Here is a 24,764-nt window from a genome sequence, read left to right on the forward strand (position 1 = left end):
ATCAACGTGAGAGGGACACATCGACGGCTGCCTCCCGCACGACCCTGACCAGGGCCGGGAACGAACCGCAACTGAGGTACATGCCCTTGACCGTAATCAAACCTGAGACTCATTGGTCCATGGGACAATGCTCTAACCACCAAGCCAAACTGGCCAGGGCTTCCCCTTAATTCTTAAGTAATGCTAAAACTCCTCAACATGTTCTGCCTCAATGATCCATTTTCTCTGCTGAGTCTCTCACCACTGGTCTTGAGTTGTGTTTTTTCCTTTACCTAGTTCAGAATTTTTCAACCTTGACACTGTTGACATTTTAAGCCAGATAATTCTCTGTTGTGAGGAACTTTCTTGTGCATTTTAAGATATTTAGCTGCATCCTTTTTCTCTACTCACTAGATACCCATAGTATTTCGCTATTGTGACCATCAAAAATGTTCCCAGACATTGCCAAATGTCCAATGACAAGTAAACTCCTACCACCAACAGCCTATTGAGAACCCCTGGTCTAGATATTGTTCTTTAGATTTCAGCTATTACATTCACAAAACACTTTCTCTGACATGGTCAAATACCTTCTTTCCTAGGGACCTGTATTCACAGCAGCATGTACTACATGCACTGACGGTTGTATTTTTACATTTATGTTTGAGAGTATATGATTATTATCCTTCTACCACTAACCTGTATAGTGCCAGAGACTGTGCCTATTTTTATTCACTATTATATTCATTGTAACTGGCATCTTGATTGACACATAGCAGGTGCTAGATAAATATCTGGTGAGTAAATGAACATGTGGTGTCTAAATTTAAAGATCTGGCCAATAAAAATTAGCAAATTATGTGTATAGCCCAGATTTTTCTGTTTCTCTGGCCTTTGGAGTTTCTAAGAAGTTACTTATTTATAGTAAATAGAAATAAAGGTATCCTTAAGTTTAAACCAACAATTTTTGTTGTTGTTGTTGTTGTTGTTAATCCTCACCCAAGGATATTTTTCCACTGATTTTTTAGATAGAGTGAAGAGGAGGGAGGGAGGGAAGGAGGGAGGGACAGAGACAGACAGACAGACATCAGTGGGAAAGGGACACATCGATTGGTTGCCTGCCGCACAACCCCAACTGGGGCCAGGGATCTAACCTGTAACCCAGGTACGGGCCCTTGACTAGGAATCAAGCCCTTGACCCTTGAGTCCATGGGCCTATGCTCTAACTGCTGAGCCAAACCAGCCGGGGCTAAACCAAGATTTTTAAAGTTAGACTTTCCTCTAATCTTTATAATCAGAAGTTTCTTCCCTTTACCATCTCCTCTAGCACAGCCCTTCAAAAAAATTCAGTGATCCTTTCTCCTTGAAGATGGTTTTACATAAAGTTATTCTAACGTATTTATGACCTACTGAATTTCAATTTTTATTGAATTAGATGGGTGGTGTCATGTTTTTAAAATTGTTTTCAGGAAACAGATGTTGGAATGTTCTGATATCTTCATCTTTTCCCCAGTAGTGCCTACAGGGATTACCACATCAACTTCTTTTCTAGACAGTATATTAAATAGTATATGTGATAAGTATTCAAATGATAGTTAATAAATAGACTGATAATTAAGTTAAACACCAGAGAAAGAATTCTTAGTAGACTTAAATTTATTTTATATCATAATAAGTAGCTTATCAGTTTATTTCAGAAAAGAGAAGGAAGATAGTCAGATTGATTCCCCAGACCCATTGTTGAGTTGAACTCAAAGTACTGCCCTTTGTAGAGGCATTCCCCTCTGATTAGTGGTTCTCCCTCATGACACTGCTAAAACTCTAAATGCTATAACAAATCATCAAACTGAACTACTGAAGTTTGGGAAACAGCCTTGCTAAGGATATTTAAAACTATGTGTCCACAATTAAGGGAGTAATGAATTGCCATGTAGAGAAAAACAAATCAAAAGACAAGAAAAAAAGTCAGCAACAGTTCAAATGTAAAATAAAATGATGAGATACCAAGGCAAAGAAGAATGAAAAATGCTCTCAGAAGTAAGGACAGACAGCTGTGCAGTGGAAGATGAAAAGAGCACACAGCTTTGGACAAAACAAACCCAATTTGAAAAGAAACTCTGCCCAATTACTTAATGTCGTGTCCCCTGTTCTTTCAAACAGCATGAGTTGAGTAGCATTCTTTTGAGTAGCATTTATTTTTCCAGTGTAGGAGGCTACTGATACCCTTTTCAACTTCTCATCAAAATGTGACAGGTCCTGCATCAAAATATTATGTAGTTTAGTTGAAACATAATCATATCAGTGATTTAACATTCCAAGGCATATGGATTTTTAAAATGCCTTTCCTCTTGAGTTTTATGTTACCTGTGTTCTCAGGGTCTCATTTTCAAAAATATCTACTGACTGTGGGTGGAAAGGTAGACTACTAGGTGACTGTTTTGTGTGCTCTCAGGAAAGATTGAGGGAAGGCCTACTTTTCCTTAAAAAAAGTACCCATTTCTGTACTTTCTTCTCTGATCCGTAAAGTGCCTTTAACCAAGACAAAGTTTTTTTTTTAATCAAAGATTACATAAATAATTCTTGAAGATACTGTTTTTTGAACACTGAGCATTCTACATACAATTATTATCATGACTATCTACTTCTAATTGCAGCCATGTATGATGAGTGTTTATCTCCCTTTTATTGTTAAGGAAGTGGGCTCTGAGTGGTTAAAAATAACTCACTTATATAATTCTTTATTGTAGTTTTTTTTTCATTCATAAAAAGGGGTTCATACAATATGTAATCTTTTAGAACTTTTCACTCATCATATTGCTAATATTTTTGTGTGTTGCTGAAAATTATTAATTTTGACTGCTATATAGTCTATTGAGTAATTAGTCATCCACTCTCCCTTGATAAGCGTTTCTAATGTTTTCATGTTTTTTGTTGTTTTGAACAAATATGAGCATTTCATAGTGTAAGATAGGTGAGCACATAGTAAGGAGCCTAACGGTATGATGAAAACACAGATGAACAGTAAGGTAAAGCAAAGAGAGATTGGACATAAAAGCAAGATAACCCTTAGTTTTGATAAGTTAAGATAACTTAGTTTTGTCTAGGGCCAAATTCGGGCAAAATCTCACTACTGGTGTGCCTGTGGCCTGCCAGGCCAGGATGCGAAGGATGCTCACCTCCCCCGAGGTGGCAGGGAAAGAGTTAGTGTTGGCCAATTACATCTGTAGTGGTGAGGTGTAGTATTAATTTTATACAGGCTTGAATGCTACACTGATGACTGATGGAAATATTCCTTCCCCAAAGGGCTTCTAGTCTCAATGTAAGTATGGAAAGGCCCAGCTAAATATGATACCATAAGTATGCTTTTGGTCTCTGAAATTTTTAGTACAGTGTGTCATTGTGCAATAGTCCTAAGGTCCCAGAGAGGATATAAGCCCTACCTTCAAAATGTACTGTAATTTTGTTTTATTTTAAAAAATTTGTATAAGCGTTTATTTGAGCCAAGCTGATGACATATACCTGGAGCAAGATCGCAAATGCTCCGGAGAATAACAGTTTTGCAGCTTCTTTTATGCATTTGACATTCCAAATTTTACTGTAATTTTAAAAGTAAATGATTCTCCTTGGAAATAATAATTAGAGGATTTATTTCTTGGACAGTTCTGGAAAGTAATTGCCAGTGTCATTAGGTTTAGGGAAAGGTATTCCTGTTACCTATTCCTAAACCAAAGGTTTGTCTAGTTATGTATGGAAACCTGAACAGATGTAATGAATCAACTAGATATTCTGAGAGGTTAGAATACAAATAATGGCATTGAGAAAAAGCTTTTTGGTTTATGGTATGTTTGGTAGGAGGACAGAAAGAAGATTCTGAAAAAAGTTTTGGCATGTAATGGAGTTTTTCACTCTTTGGTATCCTGGGTTGAAATAAGTCAAGGGACAGAACCAAGAACCAGGGAACTTTAGAGCTTCAGTGGCATATTTGCTGCTGTCTTCTCTCTCTCTCTCTCTTTTTTTCACTAAGATTTAAATGATTTTTATTTAGACTTTCTCTAATGAGAGAGACCTAAACATGTTTCTTAAAGAGGACCAAGTATAACTTTAACATCCTGATTAAAATGACATGTCTGGTCTTCTCACCAAAGAGAGATGAGAATTTCCAGAAAATAACATTAAGCATATGACCCATAACAAACCATATGCAGAACATTGGCTCATTGTCAAGTTGCCAGGGTCTTAATAGAAGACAAAGTCCCCAGTTTTACCTGAGAAGAAAGTTTCCATAACTCAATCATTGAACTTGGGGGATGGGATTGGCTGAAGCAGGGACTTTTACCAGATTCAAAATGTTCCACGCTCTTCTTTGCTGTCTCCTATTTCTGAGTTAACTTAATGTTTGACCTCAGAGTTAGACTTGCCTGTGGTAAGAAAAATCATTTTAACCAGTGAGTAATTAATGTTTGAATCTTAATACTGTTTCTTGTTCCTCACTCCATAACAAGTGGTCAGAATGACCTGTGTTGTCCTGGACATTTTCCTCTACAGAAAGAAAATCTGTTCTTTCATTTTAAAATATAAAATGGTTCATATACTTGATTTTCTTACTTTGATCATTGTAGAATAATCAGGAAAAGTTATGGGAGTGTGGAACACAAATATTTGTATTAACTGAAAAAGGATACATGGGTTTTAAGACCCCAGCTGCTGAGATTCAGTTGTACACACTGATTTTATTGATTTTATAATTGTCTGTAATTTAGTGTTAAAAAGCATGCCCTGGCCAGTTTGGCTCAGCGGTTAGAGCATCGGCCTGCAGTCCACAGAGACCCGGGTTTGGTTCCTGCTAAGGGCACATACCTCGGTTGCAGTTTGTCCCCGCCCTGGTTGGGTTGTGAGGGTGGCAACCACTCTATGTGCCCCTTTCATGTCGATGTCTCTCTCTCTCTCTCTCTCTCTCTCTTCCTCCCACTCTATCTGAACAAAAAATGGGAAAATGTCCACGGATGAGGATAAAAAAGAAAAAAGCAGACCACACACCTAAAATGGAGTCACCTGTGTTAAGTCCACAATACAAACTGAGACTTAATACCTAACTTAATTACAGTTTCAACCTTTCCCAGGAGTAGAATCTTAAACCAATGAATCTGTAATTACCTGGTCAGCAGTAGTAAGTAATCTGCCTTATGGACCCCTGTCATCCCTCAAAAGAAGGTGACCTTGCCTGAAACTATCCACTCTTTGCTAGTAACTTCCTTGGCCCATCCTTCTGCCTATAAAAGACTTCTTTCATTTTATACAGCTGTTCAAAACCCCTCTCTATCTGCTAGATGGGATGCTGCCTGACATATGACTTGTAGAATAAAGACAGTAATATCTTTAAAATTGACTCAGTTGTCCCAGCTACTGTGGCTCAGTGGGTGAGTGTCATCCCATGGACTGAGAGGTCTCAGTTCGATTCCCGATTAGGGCACATGCCCAGGTTGTGGGCTCGGTCCCCAGTGGGGGCCATGCAGAAGGCAGCTGATCGATGTTTCTATCTCTCTCTCCCTTTCTCTCGCTATAAAAACTCAATTTTAAAAAATATATTTAAAATTGACTCAGTTGATATTTGTTTTGTAACAATAGAAAACTTTCTTTTTCATGTCGTCTTCATGTAGTTTTACTCTTTTGACTTAACTCTTCGATTTTTTTTTGTTACTGATATTGGGAGGCAGCATAGTTAAAGGTTAAAGAGGAATTCTGGAGTTAAACTGTTGGATGAGAAATTGACATTGGATTAGTGAAACCAAGCGTCAGAGATCGGATCTGGGTTTGTTATCTTGCAAGATTGAAATGAGTTCACGGACAAAGGGACAAGCGAAAGCAAAGATTTATTTGAAAAATAGACAGACTCCCCGCAGCGGGGAGGGGACCCATGTGGGTTGCCGGTGAGGCTCCTTTTTCTAGGGGGTAGATATATGTTTTACTAGCCTCCGATTTGTCCTTTCAAGGAATTCTGCCTTAGCAACATCCATACATTTTAAAGCTTGTGTTTCCCACCTAACTGGGTTTAGCCATAGGTCATCTAGCTTTAAATTCATATTACCCTTCTAGAAAAAGCGTATGTGGGCATCACTGATTTTTTTTTTAAAGTTTTCACCTGGCTGGTGTGGCTCACTGGTTGAGCATTGACCCATACACCAAGAGGTCACCAGTTCAGTTCTCCCATCAGGGCACATGCCGGGTTGTGGGTCCAGTCCCCAGTAGGGGGCATGCAGGAGGTGGCCACATGGTGTTCTCGCTCATAAATGTCTCTATCTTTGTCTCCATTCCTCTCTGTTTAAAAATTAATAAAGGGGAAAATTTTTTTTTAATAAAAAATTAAAATTTTAAAAAAGCTTGCCCTATCAGGTGAACTGGGGCAGATTTTATTAGCAAAGATATATATATTGTCCCATAGCATTCCCTAGTTGGAAGTGGACAGGTTCTGATTTAAAAACAGACATTGATTAGCTATTCTGACATTTATACAGAAGCTTTACTTCCAGGGAGGGAACAACTTAGTTGGGTGTGGTTAAGAACAAATAAAGTAGCACCAGTTATTTATAGGGGCATTAGTGACTTCCCTTTTTATGATAATTTCAACTTCTCTTAGATTATTAGTGGTGGTAGTGGGGGATGCTCTTGGAGCAACCTTATGCTTGCTTTTGGTTTCTTTTCTAAATCCAATTTTGATTTTCTGTAATCTTTTTAAGGTGACCTGGCTTTCTGCAATAGAAACACACTCTATAGTTTTGCAGCAGAACTCATTCAGCAATCCTGTTGCTTTGCTTCCAGAAACCAGTAGATATATTAATTGGAATAGATCAGAATCGCCAACACTACATTCTTTAACAGTAAATAAAATTCATTTGCAAACCCGTCAAAGTCCCACAGAAAGGAATTGCATAATCACCGGTCCCCTCTTGCTTGAAACCAGCCTTTTCGAGGTTTTTGTTATATAATTGACCTGTGTTCCTTCCAGGAGCTTCTAATCTGAAATCAAGATAAACTTTTCATTTCTATAAGTCAGGAGTGTTAATGGGGGCTGGGATTTTCTAGCTTTGGAGACACAATTTCCCATGTTGATTTTAGTTTAATGTTGAGATCTGTAAAATCCAAATAAACTTCCAGATATACTGTGCACTGGGTTAAAGTGCGCTGTCCCTGTGTTGAGCTCCAAGTCTTCATAAACCTCCCCACGTGGCTCCGCCTTCCCTTCCGATGGTCCCATCCCTTACGACATAACCTGCCTATATCTCCTCATTAAGAGGTTACTATTAACCATAATTTGAGCATTTTTATAAAAGGAAGGGTTTGGGTTGGAAATTAGCATTTAGTGAGCACCCACTGTTCCAGAGGTGGAGAAAGAGGGACATTGAGAGAGCACTATAGAAGGCAGTGAGGTAATCTGCTTGAAGTTGAACATGTGTGCAAGAGTGTCAGTTTCAAGCGGCTGCTTTGTGAATTTAATAGGGAGTCAGCATGAATTCTTCTGTCCACCCTCTCATTCATACATGTGTGTACCTGGCACAGCTGAAACTAGTTTCTACTGGTGTTACTTTGAGTGAGAAACCTACTGGTTTTTGTACTGTAGGTTTAAATGTATCTTATTCTGTCATCAGATTAAGTTATTTGAGGGCAGAAATCATGATACTTCTTTTTATTTTTTATTTATTAATTTTTTAATTTTTATTTTTTAAATCTTTGTTGTTGGATGTAAAATGTATTATAAATGTTCCACATTTTTCCCCCATTGACCCCTTCTTCCCCACTCCCGCCCCCCTCCTGCCTTTTCCCACACTATTGTCTGTATCCATTGGTTATGCATATAAGTTCTTTGGTTTATTTCTTCCCACCCTCCCAACCCCTTTCCCTTTGAGGTTTGTCAGTCTAGCAACCAATTTGTACTTCTTAATCTCTTCACCTTTTTCACCCATTCCCCCAAACCCCCTCCCAACTGGCAACCAACAAAATGTTCTCTGTATCTATGAGAATGTTTCTGTTCTACCTGTTCATTTTGTTTGTAGATTCCATTGTTGATAGATATGTATTCATTGCCATTTTGTTTGTTCATACATTTTATCTTTTTCTTCAAAAAGACCATCATTTCATATAATAACGGTTTGGTAGTGATGAACTCCTTTAACTTTTTCTTGTCTGGGAAAGTTTTTATATGGCCATCGATTCTAAATGACAACTTTGCAGGATAGAGTAATCTTGGTTGTAGGTTCTTGCTTTTCATCACTCTGAATATTTCTTGCCACTCCTTTCTGGCCTGCAAAGTTTCTTTTGAGAAATCAGCTGACAGCCTAATGGGAACTCCTTGTAGGTAATTATCTGCCTTTCTCTTGCTGCTTTTAAGATTCTCTCTTTGTCTTGAACCTTTTGCATTTTGATGATGATGTGTCTTGGTGTGGGCCTCTTGGGGTTCATCTTGTTTGGGACTCTCTGTGCTTCCTGGACTTGTATATCTGTTTCCTTCACCAAGTTAGGAAAGTTTTCTGCCATTATTGTTTCAAACAGGTTTTCGATTTCTTATTCGCGCTCTTCTCCTTCTGGCACCCCCAAGATGCGAATGTTGGCACGCTTGAAGTTGTCCCAGAGGCTCCTTACACTATTCTCATTTTGTTGGATTCTTTTTTCTTTTTGCTGTTCTGATTGGGCGTTTTTTGCTTCCTTATATTCCAAATCGATGGTTTGCTCCTTGGATTTACGTACTCTACTATTGAAGCTGTGTAAATTATTTTTTATTTTAGTTAATGCCTCCTTCAATTCTAACTGTGTATCCATAATTTCTAACTTGTCCTGTTTTATGCTCTTGAGGCCCTCCCTAAGTTCACTGAGGTTCTCACTAAGTTCACTGAGCATCCTTATAAACAGTATTTTGAACTCGGTATCTGTTAGGTTGCTTATCTCCGTTTCACTTAGTTCTTTTCTTGGGGTTTTGTTCTGTTCTTTCATTTGGGACCTGTTTCTTTGTCTCCTCATTTTGGCTGCCTGCCTCCCTTTGTTAGTTTCTGTGTATTACTTAATGAGCAGTATGGGGCTCGCTGAGACCAGATGCTGCTCGTTTGAAAGAATTTAGGAAAAACCTGAAGCAGGATCCAAGACAGGCCAATCCTATGGTTAAGCAAGTGGCAACAGCTTGGGTGGGCTTGAAAGTTGGGTGGGCTTGAAAGTTGGGTGGGGCAGGGCGGGGCCTCAGGGAGTCACAAGGGCGGGGCTACCAGTGTGGCCAGGTTGCTGGAGTCCCAGGTATGGCGTCTGTCTGCCGCCCCAGGGAAGGGCTCACCAAAGGAACAAAGGCCTCTGACAATACGTTTGTCCCGGAGAAAGCCCCCTCTCCAGCCCCCGCTCCAGTGCCAGACAGCTCAGTTCTTCCCTGTATGTCTCTGGCGCCCCTCGAGCTGCCTCCCCTCCAAGCTTAGAGGGAGAGAGTCCGATAAGTTTGTGCGCGGGCCCTTTAAGGAGCTGCCTGGGGCTCCAGCCGCCTCAGCCTCCCTGAGCCTCAGTTCCCGCTGGTTTTTCCAGCCAGAAGTTATGGGGACTCTCTTCCTGGCACCGGAACCCTGAGTGGGGCACGTGGTGTGGGACAGGGACCCCTCAGTCCTCAGGAAGGACCTTCCCAGCCGAGGGAGCCTCCTGATTTTTATCCGCCACACGTGGGTGTGGGACCAGCCTGTCGTACCTCCACCCCTCATGCCTCTGCCCCTCCTACCAGTCTGGATGTGGTTGCTGCTTTAATTCCGTAGCTGTAGGACTTCCATTCAGCTCGATTTCAGGCGGTTTTGAATGATGGTTGTTTTGTAGTTTAGTTGTAACTTTGATGTGGTTGTCAGAGGACGCGATACCGTGTTTACCTATGCCGCCATCTTGACCGGAAGTCCTGATTTTTTGTTGTTGTTGTTACCTACTGTATTTGGTGATTTCTGCCTGAGTAATGGTTAGAATAATTGGATTGTTTTTAGATGACATTGGATTCTAATCAATAATCCATTTTTAATCCATTCATCATCATACCACTTTGACCTAAAAGTCAATAAGCTTCCGTGCCATGTCACCTTAAATTAAAATTCTGCAAACTGTTCTTTATTCAGGTCTATTGGTCCCTGGGTCCCTATTGCTGATTGTATTCTTATAACGCACTGGGTCTTCAAGCCAGTCACAGATTGATTTGTCACCATATAAAGCTTCCTCCAGTCTGTCATTTTCTATAACTGAAATCAGTTGATTTTCTGAAATGTAAAGCACTTTTTAATTAAAGTATAGCTGACATACAATAGTATTAGTTTCAAATGTATAACATAGAGTTCACATTTATACACCTTACAAAGTAATCACACAAAAAGTCCAGTGTCTATCTGTCACTGTAGAGTTATTGTGATATTATTGACTGTATTCCCTATGCTGTACTTCACATCCCCATGACTTAATTATAAGTTTATACCTCTTACCCTTTCACCTTTTTTGCCCATACCCCACCACTCAACCCTCTGGCAACTAACCATTTTTCTGAATCTATGAATCTGTTTTGTTTGTTCATTTGTTTAGGTTTTTTACATTCCACATGTAAGTAAAATTATAAAGTACTTGTCTTTCTCTGACTTATTTCACTTAGCATAATACCCTCTAAGTCTGTCCATGTTGTCACAAATGGCAAGACTTGATTCTTTTTCATGGCTGAATAATATTCCTCTGTGTGTATGTGTTTTTGAATTAGTGTGTCATTTTCTTCAGATAAGTGCCCAGAAGTGGGATTTCTGGGTCCCTCTTTGTTTCTTGTTATTGCCTTTATTTAAAGTCTATTTTGTCAGATATTTTACTACATTTTGTTTTGGTAACCAGTCATTTTTACTTGGTTCCTATAGACCACTCGTGTAGCTCTGGCCTCATTCATTAACATAAATGCCTGCCTGTCTCCCACTACTCAAGTCTAAATAAAGTCTGAAATGAGGTTTTGTTTTCAATAGCTTCCCTTTTATGATAGTATATTTTATAGAGTAGCTGCTAATTATAGGGAGGTCTTACCTTCATTGTGAATCTTACAGAAAACAATTCCAAATGTTCAAAAGCAAGGGCAATTGCAAATTCCTTTTTTTTTTTTTTTTTAATGCCTGTAATAGAAATATGTTGTGAGGCAGTAGCAACAACATGTGCTTCTAGATAAAGCAGTGGTCTTTTTTCTGCACAGCCTCTAAGAAAGGGAAGGTGTCATGTGTTTATAATACTACTTTAACACACAATGGACTAACTTGAGTATAAAAGAGGTTTTAATCATTTGAAAGGGGCACAGATGTGAATGAAATTCAAGATGTTTTAATTCCAAATCCTGAGGTTGAACCACAACGTATTTTAAACGGTGCCAGAGACTATCAGCCCAAACTTGTATAGATGAGAAAACCCTAGGTTGTTTATTTACTGCATAATTTTTATTCTGAATTTATGTTATTGAAGTACTCTTCCAAGATCATGAGATGTAAAGAAACTTGGTTTGGGTGAGCTACCACATTTCAGATCCAAATGCAAGTAGAATACCAGTTACCAATTTTTCTTCTCAGCCTCAAAGGTTGAAATTCTCCATTCAATTAAATGGGAAAATTAATAACTTTCATTCAAGTCGCATAGGGTTACTGGATCCCATTTTTACTAGGTTAAATATAAGATAATTTTCAGTTAGCACCAGTTCATTTACTTGTCATGTTCCTGGGTTTATTATCTATCAATTTGTTTCTCTTTTTTTCTATTTTCTTTCTCTAATCTCTGGGGACTAAAACACTATAAATATTAATGGAAATCTGCATGATGACCTTTGGCTTCTTCAGAAAGATTGCATCATCAGTTCACCCTCCCCCTCTCCAGAGCATTCTACCTTAGGAGGAAAGCTTCTCATGTGCAGGGCAATCAATCATTGTTGAATCAAGCCAGGAGTCTAAGATCCACTCTGAGTCACCATGAATAGAACTCTAGTATTGGTTGGGCCACAGGGGAACTGGTGGTTAAATACTGTGAGAATCTTTATCAGGCAGGAAATGACAACTCATTAAAATACTAACCGTTAAGCCTATTTAGATCACTGCCTGGGGGGTGGGGAGGAAAATTTAACTCTATAGTGTTTGACTAAAATATGTACATTTCTGAAAACAAAGAATTATTTATAAGACTGTTATCTAGAAAGGAAATTTCTAGTCTATCTTGTAACTGAACTTCTATCATACTGTCACTGCCTATTTTGTACAAAAGATGGAGTTGGGGTGGGGTGGGGAGGGGCTTTTATTACATCCCTGAAAATATATCCTAGTGGTACTATAACAGTACTATTTCGTCTCTTTAGGAGAAGTGGCTGTTGGCTTGAGTCTAGAAGAGGACCCTTTTCTATTTAGGGCTCTACCCCTGTGCATCTGGGCCAGATCTCAGTTGATAGAAGATTTCTCTGGAGTCAGAGGATAAATTGATTTACATACAATAATCCTATTTAATCCAGAATATTATAAAGATCCTGATAATTCATTTGAAAAATAGGTTATAACTGTGGTCATGGTGTTTCAGTCCCTTGAGGTTTGTCTTTCCAGATTCTTAAAGACCCTCTTCATAGTGGCCTCTTAGAGGGATGAGTGAAAAAGAGACATCTAGTCCACACCGTTGTAGAAATACATATTTTTTTTCCTAATATATTACCTAACAATCTTGCATTGAGTTGGTCTACTAATTAAGCCTTAAGATATTTTTTATCTTTTGGAAATAGGTGTGATATTTGTACCCCTCACAGTTTAGCTTCGTGGTCTAAACCAGTAGAACTAAAATTATAGAACTTCTATTTATGTTTATTTTAATCTTTGTTATTTTCTTTTTGTATATTTTTGTATATTTTGTATCTTTTTATATATATTCTATATAACATTATTATGATGGCACACATATATAAAATGTATTGGGCTATACATACATGGAGTATATATATAGCTTACCATCATCTGATTGACACGCCTTCAGTCCACACTCCAGAAGATCGAATGTCATGGATTGCAAAAATAGGCCTGGAGAAAAGTGAGAAGTAACAATACAAAGGAGGCTTACAATAAGTGTGTTGCAATTTGATGTTTTTTCTATCTTCAGTATAATTTCTAGTTTTAACTAAACTTAACTGTCACAAACAGACAAGTGGATTAAAGAGTTCCCTATAGCCCTGGCCGGTTTGGCTCAGCGTTTAGAGCGTTGGCCTGCAGTCTGGAGAGACCCAGGTTCGGTTCCCGCTAAGGGCACGTACTTCGGTTGCAGTTTGTCCCTGACCCTGGTCGGTCGTGTGGGTGGCAGCCACTCGATGTGTCCCTTTCACGTCGATGTTTCTCTCTCTCTCTCTCCCTCCCACTCTATCTGTACAAAAATTGCAAAAATATCCTCGGGTGAGGATAAAAAAAAAAAAAAAAAGAGTTCCCTATAAATAAGTAATAGAGCCCGGCTGGTGTGGCTCAATGGTCGAGCATCGACCCACGCACTAAGAGGTTGCCAGTTTGATTCCCGGTCAGGGCACATGCCTAAGTTGTGGGCCCGATCCCAGTGCGGGGCATGCAGGAGGCGGCCAAACATTGTTCTCTCTCATCGATGTTTCTTTTCTTTTTTTCAATTTCTGATCACAAGTTTATTCAACACAAAATAATCCTTCCAACTTTACTGAGGTGGTTGACCACGTCCACGACCAAATCCGCCTCTAAACTGGAATTCAGTTGCTGACCCAGCCCCAGCCTAGGCTTTCTTGTTGGCACCAGGGGGCACAGCGCTCCGCCTGTAGGTGTCTCTGTCAGCTTCCCCTCGTGTGAGTCTTGCAGGTCGCTTGCCCTCCAGACCTTTGGGCCTTGACCTGCCAGTCTCAGGCCGGCTGCGGCGCAAAGTGGCAGGCACAATCACAATCTCATGGGGCAGGTGGAGGTAATCTCGGCGATACTGGATGCCCTCGTTGGTAAGGTACCAGTAGAAGTGTCTCCAGGCAAACTGTTCCTTCACGTTGCCTCAGGATTTGAGAACCTGCATGGCCTTCATGACGTGAAGATTAGGCACGTTCTTGTCTGCCAGCTCGGGGTGTTTAGGCATGTGCACGTCCTTCCTGGCCACCATCACCCCCTCCTTAAAAAGGAGTTCATAAATGGCAATCCGGTTCTACTTGGGCATCAACATCGCGACGGCTGCTGCGTCCGAGGCCGGAGCTGGAAAGGCTCATCGATGTTTCTATCTCTATCCCTCTTCCTTCCTCTCTCTCTAAAATCAATTATAATTTTTCTTTAATAAATTTGTTTTTGTGCATATCCCTATTTGCTTAAGTATTATATACATACATCAGTTTTTGTTAATCTAGGCCCCTTTGCCCTTAAAAGCCACTATCAGAAAGTACCAGTCATCATCAGCAGTATATTCAAAAGATCTCTATTATGCTTTCTGAATTATAGCAGCAGTAGAATTGACTAAATCCTTCTTCTCCCTTTCTATACTACTCCTGACTTGAATCTTATTCTAACAACATTTTCTCACATTTATAAATTTTCAAAAATTTAACTAATCACACCCTAGACCAGCGATTTTCAATCTTTTTTATCTCATGGCACACATAAACTGATTACTAAAATTCTGCGAAACACCAAAAAATATTTTTTTGCCAATCTGACAAAAATTAGTTATAATATTGATTTGTTCACACTGGACAGCTATTGTTGTTTTAGCTGTTGTCATTTTTTTATTTGACAATCTGAAGAAAAAGAGGAATTTGCCTCTGACTAAATAATCAGGTATTACTTGTTTTTAATTAATTAACATCAGAGGTTTGTTACATAAATCAACCCTCAAAGTACTTCACAAACAGTGAAACAAAAGTAAAAAACCATTGTGCGCACATAACCTTACTAGGAATCCATGTCAGACAGTAAGTTTTCTGTAAAGCCAGTATAACTTACATGATCACATTAATTCTAAGATCCTAAAAAAAGTGGTTAAGAAAGTAACAAAGCCTATAGTAAATAAAAATTTATTTATTAACACCCATTTAATTCCCTTAGGCATTCCAACTGCTTAACCTTTCTATAGGCCCTGTGTAAATAGAGCTAAACAGCAAGATGAATCCATTTTTTTAAATTAATTAATTTATTTATTTATTTTGTTCAGACAGAGTGGGAGGGAGAGAGAGAAACATTGACGTGAAAGGGACACATCGAGTGGTTGCCACCCGCACGACCCAACCAGGGCCGGGGACAAACTGCAACCGAGGTATGTGCCCTTAGCGGGAACTGAACCCGGGTCTCTCTGGACCACAGGCCGACACTCTAATCACTGAACCAAACCGGCCAGGGCCGAATCAATTTTTTTTTAAGTTCATGTTATTTTTCTGTTATTAAGCACTGTGCCCCAGTTTTATGATGGCATATAGTAACAAAACACACACACCTGGGTGGAAAAATCCAAACAGAATCATGAACAGGAAAATTTCAGGTTTTCTAATAACAAGTCCTAGTTTGATGACTATCTCTGTGATAGAAAAGAGAGTCAAAGTAAATCACGCCCCGGCTGGTGTGGCAATGCACCGGTTTGATTCCTGGTCAGGGTCCATGCCCAGGTTGCAGGTGTGTATAGGAGGCAATGGATCGATGTTCCTCTTTCACAGCAGTGTCTCTCTCTGTTTCTCTCTGTCTCTCTCTCTCTCCCCCTCTCTAAAATCAATAAAAACATTTTTATTTATTTATTTTTTATCCTCACCCGAGAACATTTTTCCATTTTTTGTTCAGGTAGAGTGGGAGAGAGAGAGAGAGACAAACATCAAGGGGCTGCCTCCCACACGACCCAACCAGGGCTGGGGACAAACTGCAACCAAGGTACATGCCCTTAGCGGGAACCGAACCCAGGTCTCTCTGGACTGCAGGTCAACGCTCTAACCACTGAGCCAAACCGGCCAGGGTAACATTTTTATTTTTTAAAAAGTAAATCACATGAGCCCTGGCCGGTTTGGCTCAACAGTTAAAGCATCAGCCTGCGGACCAGAGAGTCCTGGGTTTGGTTCCCGCTAAGGTCATGTACCTCAGTTGCAGTTTGTCCCCAGCCCCATTGGGGTTGTGTGGGTGGCAGCCATTGGTGTGTCTCTCTCACGACAATGTTTCTCTCTCTCTCTCCCTTCCTCTCTTCTTCCCACTCTATCTGAAGATAAATGCAAAAAAAAAAAGTAAATCACATGGTGTGTTTCTTGTATATGGTGAACCATTTTGAGAATTACACAATTTGAAAGGAGTCCCTTGAAAACTGGAGGAATAATGACCAATGAATTTTTGGAATAGGTTTGTGCTCAGGACTAACCAACAAATGAAAATGTAAGCATCGTCAGAAACGGGGTCATCACACCACCCACATACTCCATGCACCTCTGCAAATTGTGACACTCCTCTCGCAGGCTTCCTGGAAGGGTTACCCGGAGAATAATGCAGACCTTTGTAATGGATCGATATGGGGAGGATTTAAAATACACATTCCTTACCAGATAAGTTATTTCCAGAAGCAGAGCCACATATGTATTAAAAACTATGAAAAAATAATAATAGATTTTGTTTGCAAATTGGTCAGGGTCCCTTGACAGAATTTTGCAAAGAAGTTCGTCTTGTTTCTGTTTTACAACATACTCAGGTATGTAAGCACAGCAAATGTTGTTCCCATGAAACTGCTTTTGAGCTCTGGATGGGTTTGGACTTCTGTGGTTTTACCCTTTACCTTTTTCCTGCTCTTTTGTTTGTGTTATCTGAGGGTTTCTTTTCCCCACTTTATTAAAATCAGTAACAAGCTCTGGCCAGTTTTGCTCAGTGGTTAGAGTGTCGGCCTGCAGTCCACAGAGACCCGGGTTCGGTTCCCGCTAAGGGCATGTACCTTGGCTGCAGTTTGTCCCCGGCCCTGGTTGGGTTGTGCAGGTGGTGGCCACTCAATGTGTCCCTTTCACGTCGATGTTTCTTTCTCTCTCTTCCTCTCTCTCCCTCCTGCTCCATCTGAATAAAAAATGGAAAAATGTCCTCAGGTGAGGATTAAAAAAAAAAAAAAAAGTTACCATCAGAATAATTTGTTGAAATTTTGTTTTTTATATTATCTTAAATAATCATAGCCCTGGCCGGTGCGGCTTAGTTGGTAGAGCGGTGTCCCATGCTCCAAAAGGTTGCTGGTTCGATTCCCGGTCAGGACACATGCCCTGGTTACAGGCTCCATCCTCAGTAGAGGGTGTGCAGCAGGCAGCTGATCCATGTTTCTCTCTCACATCAATGTTTTGTTCCCCCTTCCTCTCTCTCTAAAATCAATAAAAATATATATTTTTAAAAAGACACTATTACCGCCCTGGCCAGTTTGGCTCAGCGGTTAGAGCGTCGGCCTGCGGTCTGGAGAGACCCGGGTTCGGTTCCCGCTAAGGGCGCGTACCTCGGTTGCAGTTTGTCCCCGGCCCTGGTTGGTCGTGCAGGTGGCAGCCACTCGATGTGTCCCTTCACGTCGATGTTTCTCTCTCTCTCTCCCTTCCTCTCTCTCCCTCCCACTCTATCTGTACAAAAAATGGAAAAAAAAAATATCCTCGGGTGAGGATTAAAAAAAAAAAAAAGACACTATTACCCAAAACCTTTTCCTACGCATCATGTTGAAGGAAGGAAAAGTAGATGAGATCAATTTCTGTTTCTTCTCGATTTTTTTTCTTTAGTTACAGCTTTCTAATTGAGAGAAAGTGGCTATTTACAAGGGTAGTTGAAGCATATTTAAGTCAGCAGTTGACTGAAAAATAGTTCTGTGTGTTTGTTCTCCTCCTACTTTATATTCTTCTATATCACAAGACTGTCAGACTTTGAACTCACTCAGCGCTAAGTGACACACGGAGGACTTCGCCCGCTCACTGTGGGCTGAGACAAGAGTCCTTAGCCAGGTGCACAGGGTCTCTGATTTAACGGCTTTCAGAGAGTGCCATTTAAGCTACTTCCTCAGCTGACTAGGAAAAGCCACCAAACTGTGATGCAGGTTTCTCTAGCCCCACCCCATCCCCCAGGTATATATATACTTTAAATTAACCTTAAATGTCAGAATGGACTCTTTCTTTTGTCTGCTGCTTGAAAATAACTGGAAGGATGGGGCTATGGGTTGGCATTATTTGCCTTAAATGCATGTTAATAGTGAATGCTGTGCCCAGGTGGTGTGGCTCAGTGGTTGAACTTTGACCCCATGCACCAAGAGGTTGCCAGTTCGATTCCTGGTCAGGACACATGCCCAGGTTGTGGGCCCAATCCCCAGTGGGAGGCATGCAGGAGGCGGCCAGCCGATGCTCTCTCATCAGTGTTTCTATCTCTCTCCCTCTCCCTTCCTCTCTCTCTAAAATAAATAAAGAAAAAAAGATATTTTTTAAAATAATGAAAGCTGTAGTTTCAATCTGGTTTTTGATTTTGTTTTGTTTTTTTTCAAAAAAATTTTTATGTTTTCATTGATTTTTAGAGAGAGAGGAAGGGAGGGAGAGATAGAAACATTGATGTGAGAAAGAAACATCCATCGGCTGCCTCCTGCACACCTCCTACTGGGGATCAAGCGTACAACCCATGTGTGTGCCCTGACGTGGGAATCAAACCTGGACCTCTCAGTCCATGGGATGACGCTCAATCTACTGAGCCACACCAGCTGAGCTGTAGTTTCGATTTTCATGTAGTCCATTATAAAACTAGTTGTAGTGTTAAGAAAGTTAAGAAAACTAGTGTTAAGAAAACGCGAGTGTAAGAGTGCTTTGTAAAAGGTGAGGCATCTTCTCTGAACCACGGTTTGTAGAGATAAAGAAATGAAAATAAAACTAAAATCTTGATGAATGTATAAAATGGATTAAGAGGATCTGATCATTGTTTATATAGAACTTAATACCTAAATTTCAGATATGTTAACCTTTTTAGATTTATTCAGGTCATGTGGCATTTGTTTATGATAGTGTTAATATGTTGCTATAAAACCTTTTAACTTCCCTATTTTGAACTATTTTACTAGTCTCTTATGAGAAACTGCAGCTCCTACCCACCACCAAAAACTCTCCAAAGCATGTAACACCATAGCACCTTGAAAAATTAACCTCAGCATTAGCCCAAAATAATTCTTTGAGCCCTGGCCAGTTTGGCTCAGCGGTTAGAGCGTCGGCCTGCGGTCCGCAGAGACCCGGGTTCGGTTCCCGCTAAGGGCACGTACTTCGGTTGCAGTTTGTCCCCGGCCCTGGTTGGTCGTGCGGGTGGCAGCCACTTGATGTGTCCCTTCACGTCGATGTTTCTCTCTCTCTCTCCCTTCCTCTCTCTCCCTCCCACTCTATCTGTACAAAAAATGGAAAAATGTCCTCGGGTGAGAATAAAAAAAAAAAAAAAAAAAAAATAATTCTTTGAAAGTTGCCCATCCTGGCCTTGGCCGGTTTTGCTCAGTGGTTAGAGCATCGGCCTGCGGTCCCTAGAGACCTGAGTTTGGTTCCCGCTAAGGACACATACCTCGGTTGCAGTTTGTCCCCGGCCCTGGTTGGATGGTGTGTGTGGCAGCCCCTCGATGTGTCCCTTTCACATCGATGTTTCTCTCTCTCTTCCTCTCTTTTCCTTCCACTCTATCTGAACAAAAAAATCTCCTCGGGTGAGAATAAAAAAAAAAATAGAAGCCCATCATGTAAATATATAATGACATGTATTCTCTGTCAATCAAAGTGGACTTCCAATGGCAAATCATTTATTTTTTCAAATTATTTTGAAGAGCATCCAGAATGATTATTGCCAGTCCCTCCCTCATTTCCCTCAACAGCAACAACAAAAATCAGAATATTCCTAGCATTTGAGTCTTGGCTCTTAATTTTCATTATTATTTTTTTAATCCTCAGCCAAGGATATTTTTCTATTTATCTTCAGATGGGGGGAGGGGGAGAGAAAGAGAGAGAGAGAGAAACATCAGTTCAAGAGAGACATTGACTTCTCCCGCACAATCCCTACCAGGGCCAGGGACGAACCGCAACTGAGGTACGTGCCCTTGACTGGGATTGAACCCATGACTCTTTGGTTCGAGGGCTGACACTCTGACCACTTAGCCAATCAGGCCAGGGCATTGTCTCCTTAAATAATTACTTGACCCTAGAGCCCAAGAACGATTTGAGGGAAACTGTATTTCTGCTCACCTCCATTCTGAAGGCAGAGGTCTGAACAAAGACCAAGACGCGTAAATGGAATCCAGCTCCTGGAGGACATCACACCAGACGCTTTTGAAGCATTTCTTTTATAGCCTAGCTGTTTAATAAAGCCATTATTGATTAGCATACCATCATTTCAGCCTTTCTAAATGGAAGGATTTTTTGTGTGTCTTAAAAAAATAAATAATAAATAGCCTGGCCTGTGTGGCTAAGTGGTTGAGCGCTGACCCATGCACCAAGAGGTTGCCTGTTTGATTCCTGGTCAGGGCACGTGCCCAGGTTGTGGGCACGTGCCCAGGTTGTGGGCCCGATCCCCAGTGGGGGGCATGCAGGAGGCAGCCAGTTGATGTTCTCTCTCATCAATGTTTCTCTCCCTCTCCCTTCCTCTATCTTTAAAATCAATACAGAAAAAATATATTTAATAAATAATAATAATAAAGTAAATAATGGCTTGATTAGGGCTATCCTTGGGAATTTAAAATAATAGGTATTAAGTGTGAATGAATTGATTTCCGAAGGAAAGTTCTTATAAATCTGTAGTCTTCAAAGCCGATCTTTTTATGTATTTCGCTAGAATTTTTTTTATATTCATGTGGTTTGTTTCAAATGTCAGTGGATGAGGTATTTGCACTCCCTTATGCATTATATAAAGAACTACACAAGGAAAATCTTTCTTCTGGAGAGGAAGTCTGTAGTACTGTTGTTGCCCCTTTCTAGTCAGAACCAGTCCTGATAAAAGTCAGTGAGAATGAACACACGATACAATATACAGATACTGTATTATAGAATTGTGCCCCTTAAACTTATATCATTGTATTCACCAGTGTCACCCCAATACATTCCATTTCAAAAAGTCAAGGAGAGAAAGAGACTGAGACTGTAGGACTTCTCCCTCCTCCATCTCAGTGTCTGTTGTCAGGGTCTCCGGAGTGGTCTAACCCGTGCAGCCATAACCTCTACTGCACATGTGCATTCAGGCTCCTTAACATACCCTTCAGTGTTCATTCAAGGACAGCTGCACCCCGCACTGAGCTCTCTTTCCAGTTCCTTTGCAATATATCTCTGTACCAGAAAGTTAAATATTGATTTGTAAATTCTTTTGTTCCCAAATTAGCTCAGGGGTATGTGTGTGTGTGTGTGTTGAATCCCCATAATGATTTTAAGTCTGTTGTGGGCGTGGGCTGGTTTTTCCCCCACAGCACTGATTACAGTGTTGGACACAAAATAAGGACTTCATTAAGAGTTTGGTGGTTGAGCCCACCCGGCGTGGCTCACTGGTTGAGCATCGACCCATGCAGCAAGAGGTTGCCGGTTCCATTCCCGGTCAGGGCACATGCCCAGGTTGTGGGCCCGAACCCCAGTGGGGGGCATGCAGGAGGCGGCCAGTTGATGTTCTCTCTCATCAATGTTTCTAGTTGTCGCTCTCCTTCTCTCTGCCTCTCTCTCTAAAAAAATCAATAAAAATAAAAAATAAATTTAAAATGTTTAAAAAGAGTTAGGTGGTTGATAATTAAAAGGATTAAAGAAATGTATCAGCCAGCAGTTATGTATTTGTTAGCTTCTGGTAAATATAATAGCAAAAAAATTCTCTTCCTTTGCTTTTTCTTGCAGAAAACAGCAACTGGATTGTTCTAGAAATGAGGCGCAGTTCATCTAATAGTGACTTTTAGGGAGAGCACTAGGCATATGTTGAAATACAGGTTGCTGGCCCCAGGAAAGAGATTGGGCGCATTTACCTCTTAGCCCTGTTGTGACAGATTGGAAAATAAAGGGGACAGAAAATAGAGATGTTTGGTTTCCTAAACTGCCCCAAGTTACCATTTTAAAAAACGCCCGCAAGCATTTCTGAAGCTGGAGTCCGGTAGCTCCAGTTGCCAAACCGGTTTAACGGCACTGTCTCCACTTACTCTGGGTGAGAGGGAGCTTATCAGAGACTGCTATCCCAGTCATCTGGGAACAAGTTGTTTAGTAATGTCCTGTAGTTTCTGTGCAAACCATCTACCATAAACCATGAAGTGATTCAAGGTTCATAGTCCTTCTTTGTTCCTTTGTTAATCACTGACTTCTGACTAGTGGGAGGGGCCTCCCAAATTTGCTAATGCATTCTTTTTGGAAAGGGATGACGCACAGATTGTCCTAATAAGGACTTAGATTGAGAAAGTACCGCCCCCTCTAAAGAGATGGGACAAGTCGGAGAGAGGGCGGGCAGTTTCTTTTTCAACTAGGGATGACACAAGCATAAGTCATTTCCTTATTAATCGGTTCAAACCAGTTCTTACAGGAACTGGGGGTGATAAATGTGGGACTTCTCAGAAGTCATTCATTTTATCCTTTGTACCACACCAGTGTGCAGCCTCAGCTGAGCTCGCCTCCCTCTGAGGACGAACTCTTCTGCTAGAACTCTTCTGCTCTCTCCCAAACCATGTTGGTGGGAGAGATTTCTCTCCTTCAAGGGGTTTTTAAAGGGTGGATTTTTATCCCCCCAAAAAAGTTCATAAGATTTTGCCAGCTCTGCTGATAGTTTTTCTTTTTTTTCTCTCTACCAATCCCTGCTTTTTGAATCCAGGCGGTAAGTGGATATTTCTTTAACATCTTTCCTTCTTTTCTTCCCAAATGTGCTTTTTTCCTTGGGGTGTTGTCCCTGCTTCCAGTGCTGTCCCCGGCATAGGTCCATCTCTGCAGAAGCCATTCCAGGAATACCTGGAGGCCCAGCGGCAGAAGCTTCACCACCGGAGAGAAATGGGCACACCGCAGGTGAGACTGCCCTCTCCCGCCCACAGCGCAGGGCCTGCGCGCTCACCCGCACGATGCACAGATGGAGTGGGGTTGTTTGCCAGTCTTCCCCAACAAAAGTTCAGGCTACTGGGAAATTTGTCTAAATCAGAAAATGTTACTTCTGTTTTGTACATCTTCTCTGCAAATCAAGGGTAGGGCTAGTGGAAAATAATAGATCTGTTATGTCAAATGAGTTATTGCCTTGATCTTGAGTGATTTATTAGCAAGTATACTTCCGGAATGGATTAAAAAGTTGAAATGTATTGCATAACAAGGTATGGGACTTTCTGAGTTCTCTTGAACATCTCCCTTCATTTTTGCACTATTTGTCTTTTCAGAGGTGGGAAAATAATCATTTTTTAATAAAACAAAGCTCTTAATATAGCTGAGCATAAAGACTTGAACTTAAACTAAGCCCGCCTTTTCTGTAACCTGTTCTGTGACAAAGGGAAATGACTAGGAGAGGATGAGTAAGCAATACCCCGAGCTGGGAAACTTGAAGGAAGCAGAGCTGGGTGGTTTTGTTTGTTTTGGATGGCCTCATACTCTTAGGTGGCCCTTTGCTGCCCTCCGTTGACCAAACATGATTTCAGAAATAGATAACAATTATATTTTAAAAGCTGCTCCCATTACTGGAACAAGAACATATAACTATCTTGACACTACCCTGTACACTACCCAATAAAGTGTCTGCAAACTTTATTCTTATTCAGCAAAAGACAACGGATGGCCTCACACTGCCCCGTTCTACACTGTATGAATCAACATTGACTTTATAGCCAACAAAGTGAGATCTTAATGACTGGGAGTGAATGGGTCCGATTGTGCATTTCGGGGTAGCTAGAGACACAAGGCTTCTCTTCTTTAATTGTTCAGGCTTTATAAGTTTAGGCTCCCATGGTCTCATTATTTTCCTTAAGACGTTGTACATGATCCCTGTTTTACTACTGAAATGATGAAGTGTTTCTCCTGGGTTGTTCTGCATTTCTTCCTGCAGGGAGAAAACTGGTTGTCCTGGATGTTTGAGAAGTTGGTCGTTGCAATGGTGTGTTACTTCATCCTGTCCATCATTAACTCCATGGCACAGAGTTATGCCAAAAGAATCCAGCAGCGGTTTAACGCAGAGGAGAAAACTAAATAAGCAGGAAAAGTTTCACCAGCAGAAATTAGAGTGGATGGATTCTGCCTTACTTGGGGGGACTCCAAACCGGGAAAGAAAACTCCCCTTTTCCATCCTCTATCGATTTACTTTTTTTTTCCTGAAAGCAATTTAGCCCATATTTTGCACTGACATACTTTTTCCTTTGTGTGTTAAGGTAAGGTATCCACCCTCAATTCCGTTCAAGCTGTATTTATTAGGGTGGACTGGGGATGGTCAGCAGCAAATTTCATGGAAACTGGCCTTCTATTTGTTTCTTGCAAAAGGCCCACGTACTATAATTAAAGAATTCTGGACACCACAAAAAAAGTTCCTGAGTATGTTAAGTATGTCCAGCATTTTAGGCTTGTCACAAATGACTGCTCTGTTTTTCTAAATCATCAAAATGTATATAGATATTAGTTGGGATAACAGTTTTGCATGTCTTATCATGAAACAATTTAATAAGCCATCCTGCCCAGCCCTTCCTCCCACCTACAAAAAAAGGCCATTTTATGATGCATTGCACACCCTCTTGGGAAATTGATCTTTAAATTTTGAGACAGTATAAGGAAAATCTGATTGGTGTCTCGCGAAAGAGCTGACACCATTTTTTATTCTGTATATTTAGAATGAAGTCATGAAAAAAACTTTATAAAGACCTCTTTGATCATTCCAAAA

At 40.6% G+C, this 24,764-nt stretch overlaps 1 protein-coding gene and 1 pseudogene across 4 annotated transcripts in view; one reads left to right on the top strand and one right to left on the bottom strand.

Annotated features, from left to right (window-relative positions):
* The window catches only part of VMP1 (vacuole membrane protein 1), a 126,499-nt gene extending 101,735 nt beyond the window's left edge, over positions 1–24,764 (top strand). For 2 of the 4 annotated variants that reach the window (XM_036268642.1, XM_036268639.1), the window contains exons 11-12: positions 22,822–22,924; positions 23,943–24,764. In XM_036268642.1, the coding sequence (XP_036124535.1) occupies positions 22,822–22,924; positions 23,943–24,086 (247 nt within the window). In that variant the 3' untranslated portion in view covers positions 24,087–24,764. The other 2 variants (XM_036268641.1, XM_036268638.1) reach the window with 1 other exon arrangement.
* On the bottom strand, positions 13,640–14,169 carry LOC118634243 (annotated as a pseudogene).

The sequence above is a fragment of the Molossus molossus genome, unplaced genomic scaffold (assembly GCF_014108415.1).
Source record: "Molossus molossus isolate mMolMol1 unplaced genomic scaffold, mMolMol1.p scaffold_m16_p_19, whole genome shotgun sequence".
Taxonomy (NCBI): domain Eukaryota; kingdom Metazoa; phylum Chordata; class Mammalia; order Chiroptera; family Molossidae; genus Molossus; species Molossus molossus.